General features: G+C 41.5%; 1 protein-coding gene across 1 annotated transcript in view; it reads left to right on the forward strand.

The window, feature by feature from the left end:
- Nucleotides 1-751: 751 nt before the first annotated feature.
- Nucleotides 752-22691, forward strand: part of SLC35F5 (solute carrier family 35 member F5) — a 122515-nt gene continuing 100575 nt past the window's right edge. Inside the window, exons 1-3 of the mRNA XM_029605351.1 lie at nt 752-780; nt 6314-6422; nt 18722-18862. Coding sequence (XP_029461211.1) covers nt 18728-18862 — 135 coding nt within the window. The 5' untranslated portion in view covers nt 752-780; nt 6314-6422; nt 18722-18727. The remainder of the gene's footprint in view (nt 781-6313; nt 6423-18721; nt 18863-22691) is intronic.

Below are 22691 nucleotides of genomic sequence, written 5' to 3' on the forward strand. Positions count from 1 at the left end.
GTAAGGGAAGTGTATGGCTCTGACTCCTGTGTGACTGTGCCTCAGTTTGTGAATGTGAGCTTGTGCTGTAAATGCATATCTATGACGTGTGTGTGTGTGTATTTCTGACTCATTTTGCAGGTAATTTTAAATGTAATGTAAATTAATATACTATTCTAGCAATTTTCCAAAACTATTTACACCCATATAGTGCCCTTACATGGGAATATCCTATGGACAATTCAATGGCATGTATTGTAGCAATTTTCAAAAGCCTATTTACATGTGTAAACTCCAATTTTAAGTGTGTAAATGCTTTTTAAAATCAGGCTCTAAGTGATGGGTGTGTGTGTGTGTGCCTGTGCTGTAAGTGCATGGCTGTGACTCACTATGTTTGTATGTAATTGAGTGTGACCGCGACTCCAAATGTCTCTCTGTCCGAGCTGATCTCTCCTAATTAATCTCACCCCAAAGCCAAGATATGCTATTTCAATCTCTCAAATTTACAGCTTTTGCTCTTAATGCTTGCATTGTGCAAGTCTGACAGTGTCTGTAGATGTCAGAGAATGAAGTTGGACACTCAAATTACTACTACTCTTGAGCTGCTTATATAAATATAAATTTGTTTTCATTTCTTTAAGTGATGTGCTATGCAGTATAGTTAAATTTTTTTATAGGGAAGGATACAAATATGTGTCTTTATTATTTTTCCTTATAATCCACGCATCTTTTTTTTTTTCTCCTCTAGATACTGGTAATTTATGTACAGCCCTTTAGATGCCATGGAAGCTGTTTTATCAGGCAAGAGAGCTTTATGTGCAGTTGAAACAGTTTTAAGTAGTCAGAAAGCATGGAATTTTAAAACTTCAATGTGTAATTTTCTCTGCTGGAAGCTAGATTCCCATCTTAGGACTTTTAGTCTTTATCTTGTAAAATAATTATCTGTGTTCCAGAATAATTTGTTTATAGTGGGAGTGTGGTCTGCATTCTCTTTCAGTTTTTAAAAATCAGATTTCTTCTTTTTAGTTTACTGTGCAGGCCCCTATCCTTAAGATTCCAGTGTAGTCAAACTTCTTTAGCTATGTATTCCACTTTTATTGACCTAAACATTACACTTTTTCTGTTCATGCAGTCCCTGATTTCTTACCTGACCCCCCCCCCCCCCCCCCCCCCCCGATTTCTCCCATCCATCCAACCCTAAATTCAATCTACTTTATTTTCTAAGCTACATTTTACTGTTCTCGGTCTCCTTAGCAAAGTCTATTGAATCAGATTCTTACAGGGGAATTTTCAAAGGAATTAAACATGCAAATGTAATATACTATCCTAGCAATTTTCAAAAGACATTTACCCATGTTAAGTGCACATAATACTGGTAAAAACCTATTGATAATTCAATGGCATGTATATGTAACAATTTTCAAACACCCACTTAAACAGGTAAAATGCATTTACACATGTAAAACCAGTTTAAATGTGTACATGCTTTTGAAAATCAGGCCTTTAATGTTATAAGGCAGATGACAAAACAAGCTATCATACGCAGTTTATTGCATTTTATGAAAGGCTGAAGTATTTGCTTTCTTGCATATTGATATTCCAGTCCCCAAGTGATAGCCCTTTTTTTTCCATTTGTACTGAGGTGTACTGTGGAAATGTCTGGCAAATAAAGCTTATGTATACATTGTTTGTTTTCCTTTCCTAACAACAATTGTTTGCCTAAGCCTTTTTTGACTGCTGAATCTCTCTGTAGTACATATTGGTGCTAAATGCTCAACTGTGACAGCTGGAATGTAGTTCAGCAGCATTATAGAAAGTGTTCACAAGCCTCTGAAGAACAACGGAGGGAGGAGAAATGAAATGAATTTAAAGCCCTTTGATTGCTATGTACCAGCATTCCTTCTGGTATGAAAGCATGGGGAAAAGTATTTGGTACATCCGTTCTTGTATGTCTACTTGCTTAGCTGTTGTAAGAGTCACAATCTCTAGTTTGCAACCTTCAGAAGTCTATCATTAGTCATAGAGTGGGCGAAGAGGTATTGAAAATGTTATCAGCTTCTTTATACATTTATCTTGGCAGGACACTTATCTCTTGTAGCTACAATCTAATCTCATTTTGACTTTTAATATCCTGCCCTTTCAGATTTATAGGACTGCCTATAAACGGGCTTAAAACATATAAAGAAATACATTTTTTTTGCATGAAATTAAATGCAGCATATCCTGATACAGTTCATATATACATATTAATACTAGTCATAAAAATATAAAACAGCATATTTCAATACATAATTCAGACGGAATAATAACAAAAAACCCTAACCCCTGACAAATTCTCACTTCCTACTCTCACTAGGAATGAAACAGCTTAAGGTGAATTTTAAAAACCTGACACGTACCGAAATTAGGGGATGTGTGAATATATCGGGCTGGTGCATGCCGAGTGAATTTTAAAAGTCGCCCGGATACGCACGCACTTGCTGTGCGCACAAATGAAAAGGTCCAGAAATGGGCAGGGCGTGGATGGAGCATGGGCGTTCCGGCATTTTAACTTGAAGTTTGCCCGTAAATACTTGGCGCACAACTGTGCGCCAGGGATCCCCAGTCATGTAACTTTTCTTCTGCTATGGATGACATGTAAATTGTAACACAAAAAATTCTAAGCAGATCAGTAGGGTTTTAAAAGTCGAGGCTAACAGTGGGGAAGGTAGGCGGAGGGGGGGGGGGTGGGGTTGGAATTCCTATCCCTTAAGTTGGTGAACTGGGAATGAATTGGAGAAAATGGCCAATTACATTAGCACACGTGGCTTTTAAAATTCCCCCGCTTACGTGGTAGAAGCGGCATTTACGCTCACAGACACGCGTCCACTTAAAATTGCACACACGTGCGCATGGTCAGGCTATTTTAAAATGGCCACGTCCCTGGGTGTGGGCTGGTGAACAAGCGCACATGAGCACCTGCGCGCCAGTTTGAAAGCTACTGTCTTTATGAGCATAATGCAAAACTTCAATTATAAAACCAAAATACTAAACCTTAATGGCCAGGGCAATCGAACACTATGCAAAAGTCCTTGCCAAACCTCAAAACACCCCACGGACAATGCAGTCTTCCTAAAAGGATAGCATAGATGGCCCAAACTGTCCCTGAGGAGTGACCCTCCCCCCCCCCCCCATTCAGGACAGCCCACACTGATGATAGTAGGAGGGGTGGGACCTCAACAATATCAACATTGTCAGCAACTGGACACAAAGGGAATCACAGCAGGATGAAGGCAGATGGAAGGAGCCTCAAAGGGCACCTCAGACCACTGGGTGCCACCTCTTCAGGATGGCTTGCGCTGTTGTTAGCAGGAGGGGCGGAGCATCGTGTCCTCAAAGTTTACCAGTTAAACAAAAGCCTTACATTTTGAAAGCCATAAGAAAATGACTGTTCAAATGATAATAAAGCAGGCTGAGCAAGGTAACAGAAGTAGTATATGGATGGAGGCAATTTTCAAGTCTTCCCTTGAAAGTAACCAGAGGACCTGCAAAAGCTCATTTTCTAAGGAGAACTCCCTCTAGAATTCCCTTTGGGAAAATCTGCCGGTGAGCCCCAAAAGTGTATCCATGGACTTTGCACCTGCTTTGGAAAGTCCCTCCCTTGACATAACCCCCATTCCCTCTTCCCCTGCAGGTAAAAAAGCACGTGTGTTGTGAAACAGCAGGCACACTTCCTATCCTGCAGTGATGGGACGGGAGGCAGATTTAACCTTGGGAATGCCTTTGGAGATTGCCCTCTTGGTGTTATGATTGACCATAAGTTAATGATTTAAAAAAAAGAAATCTGTATTATGCAAGGTAAATATAGTGAGAAAGCTAGTGCGGTGTTTACTTAGCCCCCCGCCTTTTCAGTGGCAGCGCAGGGCGGGTTGCATTCAGGTACCGTAGGTATTTCTCTGTCCCCAGAGGCAGTGGAGGGGGAAGTGGCTTTGCTCAAGGTCACAAGGCCTGGCAGCAGGATTTGAACTTAGTCCGCTGCTCTAGCCTACGCCTCCACACCTGCAGCACAGGGTTATTTTCTGTGATGATTATTCAGCAAAAGTTCTGTTGCATACTATACATTTGCATGTGCTACTCAAAAATGTTTTTTCCCTTAATAAAACTTGTATGTCGTCTCTCTCGTTTTTAATGTTTTCATTTTTTTTTCTTTGTCCAAGTCTCATGTTTCCTCTTTTTTTTTTCTTTTTCATTCTTCTTGTTCTCCGTCTCTGCATGCGTCACACTCTTAGTACAACTTCTTTCCCTCTCCTAAAGATAGCTCTTCTCTCAACTACCTCCACTTCTCTTGGAGTCTCTCCTTCCCTCCGTGTCTTTGATCGCTCTCTTCCCTCCCGTCCATTATCTTCTCCCCCCCCCCCCCCCATTCAGGTCTCTCTTCTCCTTTCCTCATTGCCACCTGACTGCTGCCACCCTTCCATGTCAGCCTCTTGACCACGCAGGGTCACACAGCTCAGTGGTGGAAAGAGGGCTACTTGAGGCATTCTGTGTGGGAACACTAGGGGTGCGAGCCGGAGGCAGCCGTGATGAGAATAACAGCAGGGCAGAAAGGTTTGGAGGTAGTGGCAGGAATGGGAGGAGTAGCACTGATGGAAGAGGAAACAGTGGCAGGCCATATATATATAAATGATCTGGAAAGGAATACGATGAGTGAGGTTATCAAATTTGCGGATGATACAAAATTATTCAGAGTAGTTAAATCACAAGCAGACTGTGATACATTACAGGAGGACCTTGCAAGACTGGAAAATTGGGCATCCAAATGGCAGATGAAATTTAATGTGGACAAGTGCAAGGTGTTGCATATAGGGAAAAATAACCCTTGCTGTAGTTACACGATGTTAGGTTCCATATTAGGAGCTACCACCCAGGAAAAAGATCTAGGCATCATAGTGGATAATACTTTAAAATCATCGGCTCAGTGTGCTGCAGCAGTCAAAAAAGCAAACAGAATGTTAGGAATTATTAGGAAGGGAATGGTTAATAGAACGGAAAATGTCATAATGCCTCTGTATCACTCCATGGTGAGACCACACCTTGAATACTGTGTACAATTCTGGTCGCCGCATCTCAAAAAAGATATAGTTGCGATGGAGAAGGTACAGAGAAGGGCAACCAAAATGATAAAGGGGATGGAACAGCTTCCCTATGAGGAAAGGCTGAAAAGGTTAGGGCTGTTCAGCTTGGAGAAGAGATGGCTGAGGGGAGATATGATAGAGGTCTTTAAGATCATGAGAGGTCTTGAACGAGTAGATGTGACTCTGTTATTTTCACTTTCGAATAATAGAAAATAAAGCTCTGGAATTTGTTGCCAGAGGATGTGGTTAGTGCAGTTAGTGTAGCTGGGTTCAAAAAAGGTTTGGATAAGTTCTTGGAGGAGAAGTCCATTAATGGTTATTAATCAATTTTACTTAGGGAATAGGCACTGCTATTAATTGCATCAGTAGCATGGGATCTTCTTAGTGTTTGGGTAATTGCCAGGTTCTTGTGGCCTGGTTTTGGCCTCTGTTGGAAATAGGATGCTGGGCTTGATGGACCCTTGATCTGACCCAGCATGGCAAGTTCTTATGTTCTTAAGTGGCTGAAGGGATTGGTAGTGGGCAGAGGAGGGCAGATTGTAGATTGTGTAGTTCTGTAGCAATGGAATAGTGAAGAAGCCCCAGTGTGTAGCTCTACTACTAGAGTCCGTTGAAATGGTAGAAGCAGATTCTACAAAATGTTTCTCACTTTTAATGAACGGTGAAAACACAAGTGCACAATTACAGAACTAGATTTTTGACTGGAGAAAAATCTGATGTATTTAAAGCTAGCTGTCTGCTGCATTTTAAGACTGTAAAACCAATAAAAAAAACTGATTTATTTTTTAAAATAAGATTTATCATTGCATTGCTGCTATCCAGAATTCATACTTTGTTTTACATATTCTTAAGAAAATAGTGTTTGTTTTTTTCTACTTTCTCGGCTATTTCGCATAAACTATTGAACCTTGAAGCAAAATACTTATAAACATTTTTTTCTGCAAAATGTATTTCTCTCCAGCACCTCTTCTTCTTAAGGAAACGACAAAGGAGATCTAAAAGAGTGCCAGAAAGGGCTGTTTACAAGAAAGTATTTCATTTTCTGTTTTAGCTCTTGCACTGCCCTGGACCTTTGCATTTGCTTGTGTATAACCTAATGTAGGGGCCATGATGCATTTTGGCACTACTTTTTCCTCTTCTCTAAGGCCCTGCAGAATCTAAAGGTCTGTGTTCTGTAAGATTAACACACAATTCATAGGCTTTTATATTTTGTTTTTTAGAATTCCACCATCCTGAAATTGCACCCGTCTGAAGCCCATCATCTCATTTTAAAGACTGCAGTCTTTTTATTTTATTTTAATTTTTAATTTTCCAGGATTACTGTGAAAGGTATGTATACAACCACAGAAAACACAGTTCCTACACCAGATTTGCATTGAGTCTAGCATGCAGTTAAAAAGGAATATTAACAAAATACATTTTTGTGTACATTAAAAGCCACAGGCTTAGATCCAGCAAATCCTGTATTGAATGTCTAATGGGATGCTACAGAAGGGCTGAATATCAGCGGGGAAATGTGAAAGATAGATCCATAGACAAAGCCCATTTCTTAGTGTCCAGTCAGATGAATCCAGAACAAGTGGGTTAAGCACCTCAACCAACAGATGGAGACGGAGCAACCTGATGTCACAGTATATGTACCCCTACAGTGACATCAGTCTGCCAGTATTCTCCGTCTCCAGCAGATGGGGTTTCCGTTCCAGTTTTTGTCTCACATTTGTAATTTGTGGTCTTTTATTCTGTATTTGGTGAAGATCTGTTCTATGCGTCTGCACTGCATAGATAGGATTTTGACAGTGGAGGGGAGGAACCAACTGCTGTGGTCTGTGTGGGTAACGGTGACATAGGAAGGTGCTAGAAGATAAACTAAGCTATTAAGTAGGAACTAAAAATCCAGAATGTCCAGGATAGCATTGTATGAAGTGCTCCAGGTTCCACATGCAGGACCCAGAAAGCAATGTGAGCTCCAGGGAACTCAGTACATGGATGTGACAACAGTGCAGGGAAGAAGACTTAAGATTCATTAGGAACTGGGGAACCCTTTAGGAGGCAGGAAGCCTGTTTCAGCGGGATGGACTCCATCTTAACAAAAATGGAACCTGGCTGCTGGTGCTAACAAGTCAAAAGGGAGAGAGCAGCTTTTAGACTAGATCTTGGGAGGAGGGAGAAGCAGACAGTTGCTCAGAAGCACATGGTTAGAAACAGAATATCCACAAAGGATACCCTTAGAAAAGGAAATTCTGACATTACTCAGGGGGGCGGATCTAAGATGGCCGCTTGGTAGAGCAGTGCGCTGTTGAGCTCCTGAGTTGTATACAATATGTCCTGCTGGGTTTTTTTTGATTACCTTAATGGGGAGACTGCACAAACTGCGAGGGGAACCTTTCCCTGCAGTACCCTCGTCGTCAACGCCAATCTCGGGACCCATGGACGCTCACATCGTGCGCAGAGACGGAAATACGGGGAACCTGCAGCCGCTGGAGATGCGGGGAGGAGAAGAGGAGCCCCCCCCTCTCTCCCAGGCTCGATGTCACCTCTAAGTCTCGTTGATATGATGCCACCGGGGAATCCAGCGGGTGAGAGAGAGACCCCAGAGCAGACGGGAATGCCAGCCGACCGAAGCATCGAAGGGCGTGACCCGGCAGGGATCGGAGGGGGTAATGGCTCTTCCTGGAAGCCCAAGCAACATCGAGGGACAGACCGGCGTGGGAGCAGAAATTCCTCTGTTGGAACAAGATGGAGAGCCCACAGAGAATTCTGTATCGAATATCTCAGAGGTGGTAAGACCTTCTAACTTCACATTAGAGACTATATGGGAAACCATCATCGAAATGCGATCCTCTATTTTACAGCTTGTTCATCCATTAACTGTTAAAATGAATCAGCTTGAAGAGAAAGTCAAAGTGCTGAACCATACTACAGTGGAGTTGGAAAGCCAAATAGTGACTAACAGACAGCAGGTAAATGTAATAAAAACAACTCAAGAAATGCTGATTAAAGATAATAGTACTGCTAGAAAAATAGAAAACCTGGAGAATCTGAGTAAGAATAGAAATTTAAGGTTCATAAATTTCCCCCAGGTCCCTCTGACTCCTCCAAGAGATTTGTTTAAACGCTATTTATTGGATATATTAAAAATTGAAGAGGTGGCTTTACCCCCGATTACAAAGATCTTTTATGTATCCAAACCAAGAAGAACAGAAGCGCAAACACAAGAATGAATAATGGGCAAAATCAGCTGGGCAAAATCAGCTTGTGGACATTTCTAATTTTTTGGAGAGCTCAGTTGCTGAATTGGCGACACTAATCGTATCTTTAGCACTGGACCATGACAAAGACTGGCTCTTGCGGCTGTGTTTGCGTCATATAAATGAAGTTTTTCTTGGATGTAATATTAGAGTTTTCCCAGATGTCTCTCGCGAGACACAAAAGAGAAGGAAAGCCTTTTTGCTATTAAAATCACAAGTTTTGCATATTGGGGGGGGGGGGCATTTTTCTTGGAATTTCCGTGCAAATGCACAGTTATGTACAGTAATAATACGTATATATTTTATGATCCCCCCCACAATTGACCCAGTTTTTGATAGGGAAGGCTGTGGTAACTCCAGTAAGAACTAACATTGATGTTGCTAGTCCTATATAGTCATAAGGTCTCTGTATCTATTAAGCCTGAATTGGTTATATTTAGGATGGTTCCTTAAAATTTCTTGAAGTTGTGTAAATTTCTACCCCCCACTTTGTGGACTTTATTACAGAGACGTTGAAAAATGCCTTTTTATTTCTTTAATCTATGAAGTTTTGTTTAGAGTATAAGAATTAACTTCTCTGTATTTCATGTTCAAGAAGAATTTTTGTTATAATTTGTAAAATGCATAAAGAGAAAATAAAAAAAGAAAAGGAAATTCAGCATGTTATTTATTTAACGAGATTTATATACAGTCATTCGGGATCGTTAAAATAACGCCATCATAATGGTTTACAAAATACAAGGTTACAGGGATAAGGGGGGTTAAACAGGGTTTCAAAGGTTTTCTTTTTCAAAGTTACAAACTGTTATTAATTATAGGGGGTATCATATGCAAGGTTATAGTTCAGTTTTATGTTTCACTTCTTATTTATAAACATAGTTGTGATGAATTTCATTTATTCTTAAGGATGGATTGGAGGGTGATGATGTATTGTTCATTGGGTGAGTTGGTATGCTTTGTTGAACAACCATGTTTTTAGATCCTTTTTGAAGGTTTTTAGGTTTTCTTGAGTTCTGAGCTCAGTTGCTGGTGAGTTCCAGAGTTTTGGGCTACCAAGGGAGATTGCTCTTTTTTGGATTGAGGTGAGTTGATTTGAGTGCGTTGGTGGTGATTTTAGGAGTATTCAATCCTGTATCTTATTGGTAGCCAGTGAAGTGAAATAAGTGTTGGAGTGATGTGGTCATGCTTTTTTGATCTGGCGAGGATTCTTGCAGCTGCGTTCTGCAGGATCTGGAGTGGGCTAATGGTATTTAGAGGTAAGTTGAAAAGAGAGTTGCAGTAATCTATGTTGGAGAAAATTAGTAATTGAAGGACTGATCTGAAGTCATTGTTGGAAAGAAAAGGTTTTAGATGCTGGAGTGTAAGTAGCTTTTGATATCCGTCTTTAATTTTTTTGAGATATGGTTTTTGAAAGAAAGTTCTCTGTCAATTATTACTCAGAGGTTGCGGGCATGATTGATTGGAGATATTATCGTATTTTGGTTCATGAGGTTGAGTGGTGGTATTTGAGGAGAGTTGTTCTTTCTGTCTAATAGTATTAATTCAGTCTTGTCGAAGTTGAGGATGAGTTTTAGGTTGGCTAGTTTTTCCTTTATACTGTTTAGGTAAGTGGCTGTTAATTTCTATGTTTCTTCAAGTGATTTTTTTTTATTGGGATTAATATTTGAATATCATCAGCATAGATGAAGTGGGTCAGATTCAGGTTTGAAAGGAAGTAGCATAATGGGAGCAGATAGATGTTAAAGAGCGTCACTGATAGAGTAGATCCTTGGGGAACTCCAGTGTTTAGGTTGATTTTCTTTGAGAGGGAATCATTAAGTAGCACTTGGTAGGATCTTTGTGACAGGTACGAGGAGAACCATTGTAGGGTTGTTTTATTAGCTCCGATTTCAGATAGATGGTTAATCAAGATAGAGTGGTTTACTGTATCAAAGGCTGCTGATAGGTCGAGTAGGATTAGAAGGTAACTTTAGCCTTTTTCAAACCTTTGAGTACAAAGTCGTTCATTGCAAGTAGTAGGGTTTCAGTTTTCAGTTGCTTTCTGAAGCCAAATTGAGCGGGTAGGAGGATGTTGTTTTCATTTAGATGGTCAGTGAGCCGAGTGTGGACAACTTTCTCAATGATTTTGGCAATGGGGTAGATTTTCAAATAGCGCGCATAGGTGTACTTTTGTTGGCGCTCCAGGCGCCAACAAAAGTACGCTGGATTTTAGTAGATACGCGCGGAGCCGTGCGTATCCACTAAAATCCTGGATCGGCGCGCGCAAGGCTATGAATTCTGTATAGCCGGCGCGCGCCGAGCCACGCAGCCTACCCCCGTTCCCTCCAAGGCCGCTCCGAAATTGGAGCGGCCTTGGAGGGAATCCTCTAACGCCCTCCCCTCACCTTCCCCTCCCTTCCTCTACCTAACCCACCCGCCCGGCCCTGTCTACACCCCCCCTTACCTTTCTCCGGGGATTTACGCCTCCCGGAGGGAGAAGTAAATCCCCGCGCGCCAGCGGGCCTGTTGCGCGCCGGGACGCGACCTGGGGGCGGGTACGGAGGGCGCGGCCACGCCCCCGGACCGCCCCGGGCCGTAGCCACGCCCCGTAGCCACGCCCCGTACCCGCCCCCAAAACGCTGCCGACACGCCCCCTAAACGCCGTGACGACCGGGCCCGCCCCCGACACGCCCCCCTCGGAGAACCCCGGGACTTACGCGAGTCCCGGGGCTCTGCGCGCGCCGGTGAGCCTATGTAAAATAGGCTCACCGGCGCGCAGGGCCCTGCTCGCCTAAATCCGCCCGGTTTTGGGCGGATTTAGGCGAGCAGGGCTCTGAAAATCCGCCCCAATGAATGGGGAGGTTTGATATGGGTCAGTAGTTCAGTGGGTTTTCTGGATCTAGATTATTCTTTTAATATGGGTTTGATGATTGCCGATTTTAGACATTCTGGGTAGTTTCCTTCCATGAGGGAAAGGTTTACAATTTTAGTTAACATCTTGGTTATTGATGGTTCGAGATTTTTTATCGTTGTAATGGGTATGGTGTCAATAGGGTGTTTAGCTGGGTTCATTTTTTTAATGATCATTTGGATTTCTAAGGAAGATGCTGTCTCAAAGTTGGACCAGGTTTTTGTTTGAATGTTCGGTAATTTCTGGTCTTGTGAGTCATTTTTTAGGTTGTTCTTTATGAGGATTTTCTTTTTTTCATTAAAGAAGTCTGTGAAGTCGTTGCGATTGATCTTTGGTGTTGAATGTGATTGATCGTCGTACGATGATTTTGTTAGGCTTTTTACTATGTTGAAGAGCATCTTAGGGTTTTGTTGGTATTTGGTTATTTTTTTGGTGTAGAAGTCTTTTTGTTTTATGGATGAGCTTTTTGTATTCTGCTAGTTGTGTTCTGTATGCGTTAAGTAGTGTGGTGGTTTGGTTTTTTTCTCCATAATTTCTCAGTTTTTCTGAGTTTCCGTTTGGCTGCTCTGATGTTTTTGTTGTACCAGAGATTCTGATTTTTTGGTTCTTTTATACTTTTCATTATTATGGGATTTATCTTATCTGCTATGGTTTTCGTTATGGTGATCCAGGAAGATGTTGCGTTTTCTGTGTTTGATAGGTCTATATTTGTTCAGTTTGAAGATTTGCTTGAAGAGTTTCAGTGCAGAAAGGTGGATGGTAAGAGAAGGATTTGGTTGTGTTTTTTCTTCTAGTGAGTTTATAATTTGAATATAGATTTGTGTGGATGATAGAGTGGTCTGACCATGGTATTTTTGTTATCTCCGTTTGGTGTTGATGAAGATTAGGTCTAGTGTGTGACCTGCTTTGTGCGTAGGGCCATTGATAATTTGATTGAGACTCAGTGATGATAGTGCATCAATGATTGAGGAGCAGCCAGGCAAGTAGGGGGCAGTGTCTATGTGTAAGTTGAAGTCACCAAGAATAATTATGGGTTTGTTAATTGATAATTTGGTCAGGAAAAATTTAATAAGTGGTGAGCAGTTTTTTTCGAGAGTATTAGGGGGGCAGTGTACTAGGCAAATTTGTAAGTGTAGAGAATCAAATAGTGCAATTTCCAGTGGAGAGCAATTGCTTGTTGAAATTAGTTATAACAACAAGTTGTGGAAAAATCTGATTCTTGAATCATCTGATAGTAAGGAGATTATGAAAAAGAATACATTTGTGTCCATAGGAAAATGCCAACAGTCTTAAAAACTAAGATGGGAGAGTTAGAATATATGGCACTAGATGAAAATATTGATCCAATAAGCATGTCAGAGACCTGGTGGGGAAAGGACAATCTATGGGACATTGTGATACTAGGGTAAAAACAATATATTGAAATGATAAAACAGATAGGAGTGATTGTGACCGCATAGCCTTTATATGATAAGGGTTCAATAGAATTGAATAGCATACAAATTCTGCAAAAAATCATATTGCTCCCTGGAATCTCTATGGATAGAAATTGTGTTTGGGGGGTTCTATAGTTATCAGGGTTCACTACAGTCTCCCTGACCAGGATTGTGAAACAGAATGTGAAATACTAATGGAGATTACATAAACTAACAAATGAGGAAATTTAATAATAATGTATGATTTCAGTATTGATGGATGAATGTCTCTTCAGGACATGTCGGGGAGGTTAAGTTCCTAGATGCTATAAATGATTTATTTATGGAGAAATTGGTCCTAGAATAGATGATAGGGGATGTAACTTTAGATCTAGTTCTCAGTGGAATGTAGGGCAAAGGGGGGAGCCAGTTGGAAATAGTGATCAGACTAGAGTCAAATTTGAGATAATCACTGGAGGGAAAATAATAAATAAAAGTAGCACATGGCATAGAATGGTGATTGTGATTAAATAAGATTAGAAAGAAAATAAAAGGAGTAATTACAAAGGTTAAGTCTGCTTACCATTCGATGATTCAGGATTCAGATTTTTTTACATCTTGCTGTCATAACATGCTGAATAGAGACTGTTTAAAAGTACTATCTTGGAAGCCCAGACAAAATGTATTCCACAAATTTTAAAAAAGGTTGAAAGAAAAATAAGTGATTCCCACAATGGCTAAATGTTACTGTGATAGAAGCTACTGATGCCAAAAAAAAAAAAACCTTTTAAAAATGGAAAGCAAGACCTAATGCTGAAAATAGGAAGGCACATGAGCACTGGCACATTAAATGTAAAACACTAAAAGGCGAATTTTCAAAAGGTTGCAGGTGTAAAATTAGGGCTTACATGTCTAAAATGGCATGTATGTGAATGTATGCTATGTTAGAAACTTGTACATATGCGTAAGGGTTTTGTGAGCAAAAATACATGTCTAAAAACGGAGGCAGTCCAGGGGTATTCCCAGGTAGGCCATCATTTACACCTATAAATTGCTATTTTACAGTCTGCCAGAGTGATGCGCCTAAATCTCTTATTTACAGATATTTACACCTGGTCATTATCTGGCATAAGTGACAGTACAAGTCCTCATTGCCATATACTGACTGGGTGAGCGGTGTGGGTAAACTGGGGAGATAGGCTGTGCATGTAAATGTTTTAAGGTTATCCTCCATATAAAGGCTTTGGTCTTTAGTGTGGAGGCTGTTAGGGGACATTCCCACACTGGAACCGTTCTTTGTAGGTGATGATTCAATTGAAGTGAATGGAATCGATATAAATCTTGAAGAGATGCTAGAACAAATTGACAATCTAAATAGTAACAAATCATCAGGATCTGATGGTATTCACTCCAGGTTCTAAAGGAATTCATATATGAAACTGCAGACCTGCTGCTGGTAATCTGTAACTTATCATTGTAATTTGCTCCTGTACCTGAGGACTGTAACACCAATTTTCAGAAGACGCTCCAAGTAACTACAGACCTATGAGTCTAACATCTGTGTCAAGGAAAATAGTGGAAGCCATTAATAAGAACAAAATGATTAATCGTGTGGAGAAACATGGTTTAATGGGGAAGAGCCAGCATGGATTTAGCAAAGGGAAATCATGCTTTACTAATTTGAAGGTGTGAATAAGCATGTAGACTATGGTGAACCAGTCAACATAGTGTATTTGGATTTGCAGAAAGTGCTTGATAAAGTCCCCCATAAGAGACTCCTCGAGAAACTAAAAAGTCGTGGAATAGGAGGCAAGGTCTTACTGTGGATAGGTAACTGGTTAAAAGATTGGAAACCAAGAGTAGGACTAAATGGTCAGTTTCCCAATGGAAAGTGGTAAATAGTGGAGTGCCTCAGGGACCTGTACTGAGATCGGTGGAGTTTATGACCTGGAAAAGGGAGCAATAGGTGAGGTGATCACATTTTGCTGGTGATACAAAAATATTCAAAGTAGTTAAAACACAAGCAGACTGTGAAGAACTGCAGAGGACCTTCCAGGACTTGAGAACTGTGCATCTAAATGGCAGATGAAATTTAATGCAAGCAAGTGCAAAGTGATGCACGTAGGGAAATAAATCATTCCAACTGTAAGTACTCCATGCTGGTATCCGTATCAGGAATTATCACCATCCAGGTAAAGGATCTTGATATCGTGGACATAACATTGAAATTCTCGGTTCACTGTATGACAGTGGTCAAAAAAGGAAATAGAACAAAACTGAGAATATCATAATGCCTCTGTGTAGACCGATCATGTGACTGCACCTTGAGAAGTGCATTCACTTCTGCTTGCTACATCTCTAACGAGATATAGCAGTACCAGAAAAGGGACAGATACGAGCAACAATATCGATTAAAAGGGATGGAGTGCCTCCCTTATGAAGAAAGGCAAGCAAACTAAGGCTCTTCAGCTAAGAGAAAAGGTTTAACGTATAAAAATTACAGGTTATTTAAGTAAAATGCTGTATATTTAGGGGAAAAAAAAGTTTGTGTTGAAAAATAAATGCAATAGAGTACAGTCAGAAAATGGCAAAATAACCTAGGAGCCGAGCATTATTTAAATGAATTATTTCATTACTCTCATAAATAATGCAGATTCATTTTTTATGTTTCATTAGGGATAAGGAAAAACTGTTAATTCTCCCTTCTTTTTAGAAAAGTAAAAAAAAAAAAAAGCTGGTGAATGCGTATGTCAGAGTCTTAAGCTTGACGCTCCCCTGCCTACGCAGTTCTTGCATTTGTCTAGAATGAAGCAGACCCGAGGCTATTGTCCTAGACTTCAGTCAAGCAAAAACTCATTACACGCCTTCATCTAAAACCAGAACATTGAGGAGCTTGTCTAATTACATATTTGTCAATATAAGATACGTATGATTTACCAAATTCCTACCATTGTGGTTTTTTTTTTTTTTTTTTTAATATTTTACGCTTCATGCAAAATGTCATACACTTCAGTATAGGAGGTTTTTTTTTTTCTGCTGCAGAGTTATTGCACAAGAAAATAGTCTTCTGTAGTAATTCAAGCAATGCAGGAAATCCATAGACGTCCTTCTGAGTGAAAAAAAAACCCCCCTTCAGCAAACCTATTTTTTTAAAATAAAAAAATGTTTTATTTATCAGTGGTCTTGCATCACTCAAATGTCTTTCAACCAATTTATATGGGATTAAACAATAAGCATTTTGCAAGCTGTGCAGTTTTACACATTTCCCATGGATTTCCTGCTTGCTCTCATTGACTGTGCTTTTCATAATCTGCACAGGCCCGTAAACATTGTAACGCAGCTCTCTTATATAAGGGCAACCGAAGAGGAAAAGGAGGCGGGCCCAACCAGATTTGTTGTGGGCGGTCCTTTAAAACGAATGACGTCTCAATTTTAACAATTGACGAAAAAAGGAAAAAGTTCTCACGTGTCCCATAGAGGTAACTCCAGATGATCTGGATCCAATTGGGTCACATGAGAACTATATATCCTTTCCCTTATCATAAAACACAAGGTGAGCTATGCATATATGCATTAGTGCTTTTCATCCTGATAACTTCCCAGTCTTGGATTTCTTGAAATTCGCAGACCTTGTAAGGGTTACGTTTTAGTAAGATTCTCTAATTTCTCTAAAACTAAGGGCCTGCGGGACAGTAACTTTAAAGTGAATACACACGTGCCCATATACACACACATGTGAGTGAGCGTCCACATGCGCATGTGGACAGATTTTAAAAGGGTTACGCGTGTAACCCTTTTAAACCCCTCCTATGCACATCGAGCCTAAGCCCTGGGACGTGTGTATGTCCCGGGGCTCGAAAAAAGGAGTGGGGTGTGGGCGGTCCGGGGCGGGGGTGTGGCCAGAGGCCTCTGAGGGCCCGCTAGACCAGGGCAGGCGCAACTTAAATAATAAAGGTGGGGGAGGGATTTAGGTAGGGCTGGGGGGCGGGTTAGATAGGGGAAGGTGGGGGGGGGGGGGGGGGGCAAAAGGAAAGTTCCCTCCGAGGCCGCTCCGAAATCGGAGCGGCCTCGGAGGGAACGGGGAAAGCCATCGGGGCTCCCCTAGGGCTCAGCACATGCAAGGTGCACAAGTGTGCACCCCCTTGCGCCCGCCAACCCTGGATTTTATAACATGCGCGCCGGGTTACGCGCACAAATCTATGCCCGCGCGTAGGTTCGAAAACCTGGCCCATATTTTGTATCATCCGTGCAAGTGCGCGCGCATTATATAAAATATACCTAGTGCATGCTTGTGTGCTCCTAATTTATAAGCAGCTACGCTAGGAACAGTTATTCGCGTATTTTCCTTAAGACTAGTTGGCTTTTACATGCGCAAGTGAGCACATTTTATAGAATTCCCATGTGAAGGAAATGACCAGTTTTACCAATTAGTCCACTAGTTTACCCATTCTGTCTCTAGGTCATTAAGACCCCTGTCTCTTCAGCCTGCACTCCCCCCCCCCCCCCCCCCCCCCCCACCAGACTCCTCACCCTGTCAGTATTTGGCTATAGTTTGTTTTTTCTGACTTACATCTGATAAATAGCAGAAGTAAAATCACAACTTGGGCGTGTAAATGTCTGCCCCACTCCAGAAAACCCCTTATCTGCCCCCCCTTTTTTTTTTTTTTCAACGAGCAAAGTTATTTGTGCATCAGTACTTGCGCGCGTAGGTACAACGCTTTATAAATTAGTTCCAGTGCAAATAAGCGCTACTTGTGCACGCGTCTCTTAAAATTCACGTTTGAGGGGTTTTGTTTTGTTTTTTTTCTGATTATGCAAAATGGGAGGAAAGTTTTTGTAAACAGGTCCTAAGGGGGCCCAAAAAATCATGGGGCCCAATATTCAAAATGCATTCAACGCTGTTTAGCCGGATAAGTGGGACTTAGGTGGCTAAGTAGCATTCCCGGAATATGCACCTACGTATAGTGACTGCCTTTGAGCCCTTTATAGGGATAAAAGTTACACGCACAAAACGTAGGCGTACTGGGCAGATCAGGGCAGAGCAAATTAGCCGTGTAACTTACCGATATTCACAGTTAGCAGCATAAGTATACGTGTAAGTTTAGACGCCCCATAGAGCAGGTCTAAACTTAGCCGGGAAGACTTATCCAGCTAAGAGCGTATGTACATGCGTATATTCAGTGGCTTCACTGTGCCAAATGAATATAATCTTACCTTAGCCAGATCAGTTCTAAGCAGCTAAGGGGGTTATTTATCAAATTGCGTTAGGGCCTTATCGCGGGTGTTAGGGCCCGCGATAAGGCCCTATGCAAGTTTAAAATTAGTATTCGAGAGGGAGGAGTAAATGGAAATGAAGGTGTAAACAGATGTGATATGTCAGATTGAATGTCGGTATATAAAAATAAATAAATAAATGAAGGTCGGTTAAACTGCTCCTGTTTTCTTTGTTATGAGAGAGGGAGAGAGAGAGCGCGTCTCTGTGGAGGCTCACTTCTAAATCAACTTTTTATACCACTGTAAGAGGGGGCATTATGAACTCAGGGTGAGGTTTGGGAGGTGGGGTAGGTTCTGGGGGATAGAGAGAATATTGTACAAATCAACTCTTCTTTTACCTTTCATCACTCCAAATCACATACAATCTTCACTGATGACAACTGTGCTGTTCATACCCCTACTGAGCATGTGAAACAGCCCCCCAAAACCTGCCAAACCTCACCCTGACTTAGTAGTTCTCTCTCTCTCTCTCTCTCTCTCTCTCTCTGGTAATGCAGCATGTCATGGATGTCTTAGTTTACGATGTGAAAATAACGCGGGTGCAATAAATGTAACATGCGTTGCGGAAATATACCTATGCAACACGGTACTAGGAAAATTACCCTAATCACGCCCCCTTTTTTTATCATGGGTACTATTTCCGCGATATTTATAGCCTTTTGATGAATCTAGGTCTAAGTTACATACAAAGCCATCTTTAAATATCTACCCCATGGTATTTAGGATTTAATTGCCTTGTGTTTTTTGCGAGTATTGTTACTTTTTTAGAAGTAACATTTCTTCTGTTTTATACTGTTACAGATACAGATGGTGTGGGTATTTATCATGAACCGAATGAGTTCCCAGAACAGCTCCTTCACTCAGCGGCGGCGCATGGCTCTTGGGATTGTCATTCTGCTGCTTGTTGATGTGATATGGGTTGCCTCCTCTGAGCTTACATCAGTAAGTACTTTTCGGTGCTATCTTTTTTTTTTTAAATGTAATAGTGATAATGATTCTCAAATATTAACCATAGCAGCCTAGAATCTGATGGTAGATAAGAGGACCATTAGGCCCACTTACTCTTCTCAGTTTCTCATTCCTGCTGGAATACCATAGACCTTCGTTGACTCCAGCTTTCCCTTCACTTCTTCGCAGCTGGGGATTTTCTTTTGTTTATCCCGTGCCTTCTTGAATTCCATTCCCGTTTTTGTTTCCATTGTCTTCACATTAATTCCCAAGGACCACATTTCAAAAAGCTGTATTGCCCTGTTTGCTCTGAGGTGCCTGTAGGTGCAGCCATACTACGTGCTACCCAGGGCTGCACACCGCAGACCAGGTCACGTGGGACCGGACAGGAGGAGCAGCCTGAAACCCCTCCTGCCGCTGCTGACAGACCACTCGGCATCATCTGTTCCCACACAGTGAGCGTGATCAGAAACTTGCAGGCCGGTACTTCTTGGCTGCTGCTCTCATTCGTTGTCATGCTGGCCAAGAGGATGGAGAGTGACGGGCAGCAGTCGGAGTTATTATCTGCTGCTCAGATTAGCTGACAGGCAGGGCAGGATGCTGGAAGGACAAAGGAGACGGATGTTGGAGAAGGTCTAGGGTGGGAGAGGTGGGGTGGGTGAGGAAGAGGAGGAGCAGAAGATGTTGGGGAAGGAGGAAGAGGTGCAGATGCTGGGGGAAAAGGAGAAGGGAGCAGGCAGATGGGCAGAGGGATTGAGAAATGTGGTGGTATGGGAAAAGGCATCACAGGGCTAAGGGATGATGATACAGTGGAAGAATAGGAGAAGGAGGTGACGCATGAAATACAAGGTAAATGAATGGAAGGGTAGGAGAGAGGAAATTGGAAAGGAGCAGTAGGGGGGAGAACTGAAAGGTGTGAAAATTGCTACAAAGTTATGAGAAGATTTGTCAATGAAGGGAAGAGAGATAGAAACTGCCCTTCTCCTCTACCTGCAATTCCTGACTCTGCGCTTTCCTCCTGGCTGCGCCGTGTGCTGGGAATAGATTTCCTGAACTGTGCGCCATGCTCCCTCTCTCACTGTTTTTAAATCCCATCTAGAGACCCACCTTTTTTGAGGCTGCTTTTAAATCTTAGGCGTGATTGTCTGCTTTTACCCTCATTAACTAACTTTCTTTTTCTTTTCTTTTTTAACCACCATCTTACTTTATGAAATGCCACAAGTCTCTTGTCCTGTATGTTAGTCTTATTAGATTGTAAGCTCTATTGAGCAGAGACTGTCTTTTTTTTGTATGTTTGTACAGCACTGCGTATGTCATGTAGCGCTATAGAAATGTTAAGTAGTAGTAAAAGAAAGGGGAAGAGAATAAGGGATAAAATAAAAGAAAGATGTCCCTCAGATCCCTAGTGGCAGCAGAGCTATGGTACAAACAGCACACAGAGAGAAAATAGGGGGTAATAGCCCATGATAGGAAGCACCTCCCCCTTACCTTTATGTATGCTTGCAAGGTTATGTGCAAAACAGTCGTGCACACTCCTCCAAAAAAGTAGAGGGAACATTGTATTGTGTTGTAAAATTTCAAACCTGTTCAGGATTTCATTTTAACTCTTACCTATTCTATGACCCTGGCAGGATACAATGAGAGAAATGTTCCCTAAAGCTGGGGAGGGGTGGGCTGAATCTCCTTTACTGAATGGTGAGAGTGAAATCAGGGCATATACTGAATTGATTTTTGTGAATGAATGTTTATTAGGGTTGTGTACACTAATATTTTTCATCTTCATTTTTTCAGTTTTTGGATATTTTTTGTTTTCAGGGTTTAACTTTTTTTTTCTGTTTCAGTTGTGTTTTTAATTTCGGGGTATAGTGTGCACTGTTAGTGCACCCTTTTTGCAGATAGGGCACACTATTTCCTGAAAATGAAAAACCGACACAATTTTTCATTTTAAAAGATTTTTCATATCATTTGAAATGAAACAAAAATGAGTTCATTTGTCACGTTTTACACTTCTTTTTCAAATGAATGCACATCCCTAATGTTTACTTTGCTAGTTTCCCATGGATAAATTGCTACACAAGACCACAAAGTATGCAAACTTTAACCCAAATTTTCAAAGCGGACTTATGCCCATACGTCCATTTTTGAAAATTAGGGGGTGTGCATGGAACGTGCACACATTTATTACTGCTTCTAAGCGTGCGCGTAATTGGTTTCCCTGCCCCAGCTCTGTCCCCAGAATGTCGCTTTAGAGCCTGTAAAAGTAAGCACTAAATCGCTTCTGGGCATATTTTACACGCACAATCCCCTCGGGCAATTTTCATAAAACCATAGTTTTATTCCTGTAAGTCCTTTTGAAAATCAGTCCCAAAATATTTAACCTCAAACCTCTTTTATTTATTTATTTATTTTATTTATTTATTTAGAGTTTTTATATACCGGCAATCATGAAAACATATCTTGCTGGTTTACATCGAACAGGAGTGCATTATAAACAAAAACTAGAACTGTGGTGTGTATCTGTTTTGTTTCCCTCTTCCTTCTGTCATTCTTTCTCATACATAGACCCACTAATCCTTCTTTACCATTGGAAAGCGAGAGTCTGATCAGTCACCTTACTTATAACTGGTAGCGTCCTGGAAGACTTTTTGGTTGTAGAATGAAAACAGTTTCACAGAGATCTGACATTTTGCGATTTATGAAGCATGATGAGCTCATAGCTCTGCTGAAATTAGTGTAGCAATTCATTTTTATGGAAATGGAAAGCTGCAACCCCATAAAAACATGCTAGCATTCATGTATAATGTAAGAAGAGAAATGTTCATTACCGTATTTTTCGCTCCATAAGACGCACTTTTTCCCCCCAAAAGTGGGGGGAAAATGTATGTGCGTCTTATGGAGTGAATATAAAAAAAAACAACTAAAAATCTAACAAAACCCCCCTACCCTCCAGACTTCCCCAAGACCTGCCAACTTAATTTACTACAACCCCCCCCCCCCCCCTTCTGACTCCCCAAGACCTGCCAAAAGTCCCTGGTGGTCCAGCGGGGGTCCAGGAGCGGTCCGGGAGCGATCTCCTGGGCTTGGGCTGTCGGCTGCCAGTAATCAAAATGGTGCCGACAGCCCTTTGCCCTTACTATGTCACTGGGGCTACCACTGCCATTGGTCGGCCCCAGTGACATAGTAAGGGCAAAGGGCTGTCGGCGCCTTTTTGATTACTGGCAGCCGACAGCCCAAGCCTAGGAGATCGCTCCTGGACCCCCGCTGGACCACCAGGGACTTTTGGCAGGACTTGGGGGGGTGGGGTGTCAGGAGGGTGGGAGGTTGTAGTAAATTAAGTTGGCAGGTCTTGGGGGGTGTTAATTAATTTAAAGAGTTGGGGATGGTTTTTTTTTTTTTTTGGGGGGGTGTTCCCAGAGAAAGATAAAAGTTTTCTGATCTGGGGAGTGGACTGAAATGGCCCTCCCCAGACCTGAAAACAAAATGGGAGAAAAAAAATTGTTATGCACTCCCCTAATTTGCTCCATAAGACACACAGACGCCAGGGGACAGAACCGGTTTAGCACAAAATTTTTTTTTTTTTTTTTTCATTTTCCCCCTCTGAATCCTAGGTGCGTCTTATGGAGTGAAAAATACGGTATATAGGTGCACATTAACATGACTGACTTTTCCGCTGTGTTCAATCTGTAAATGTAATAGTGGCCTCCAGAACAGGCTGAGAGCCACCAAATTTGCATTACAGACACTGTTATAGCTGTGCTGGGGCACATAATGTATATGAATTAATTTGGAGAAGAAGACTTTTTTTTTTTTTTGTAAGAAATGT

This window comes from Rhinatrema bivittatum, chromosome 6 (genome assembly GCF_901001135.1).
Source record: "Rhinatrema bivittatum chromosome 6, aRhiBiv1.1, whole genome shotgun sequence".
NCBI lineage: Eukaryota > Metazoa > Chordata > Amphibia > Gymnophiona > Rhinatrematidae > Rhinatrema > Rhinatrema bivittatum.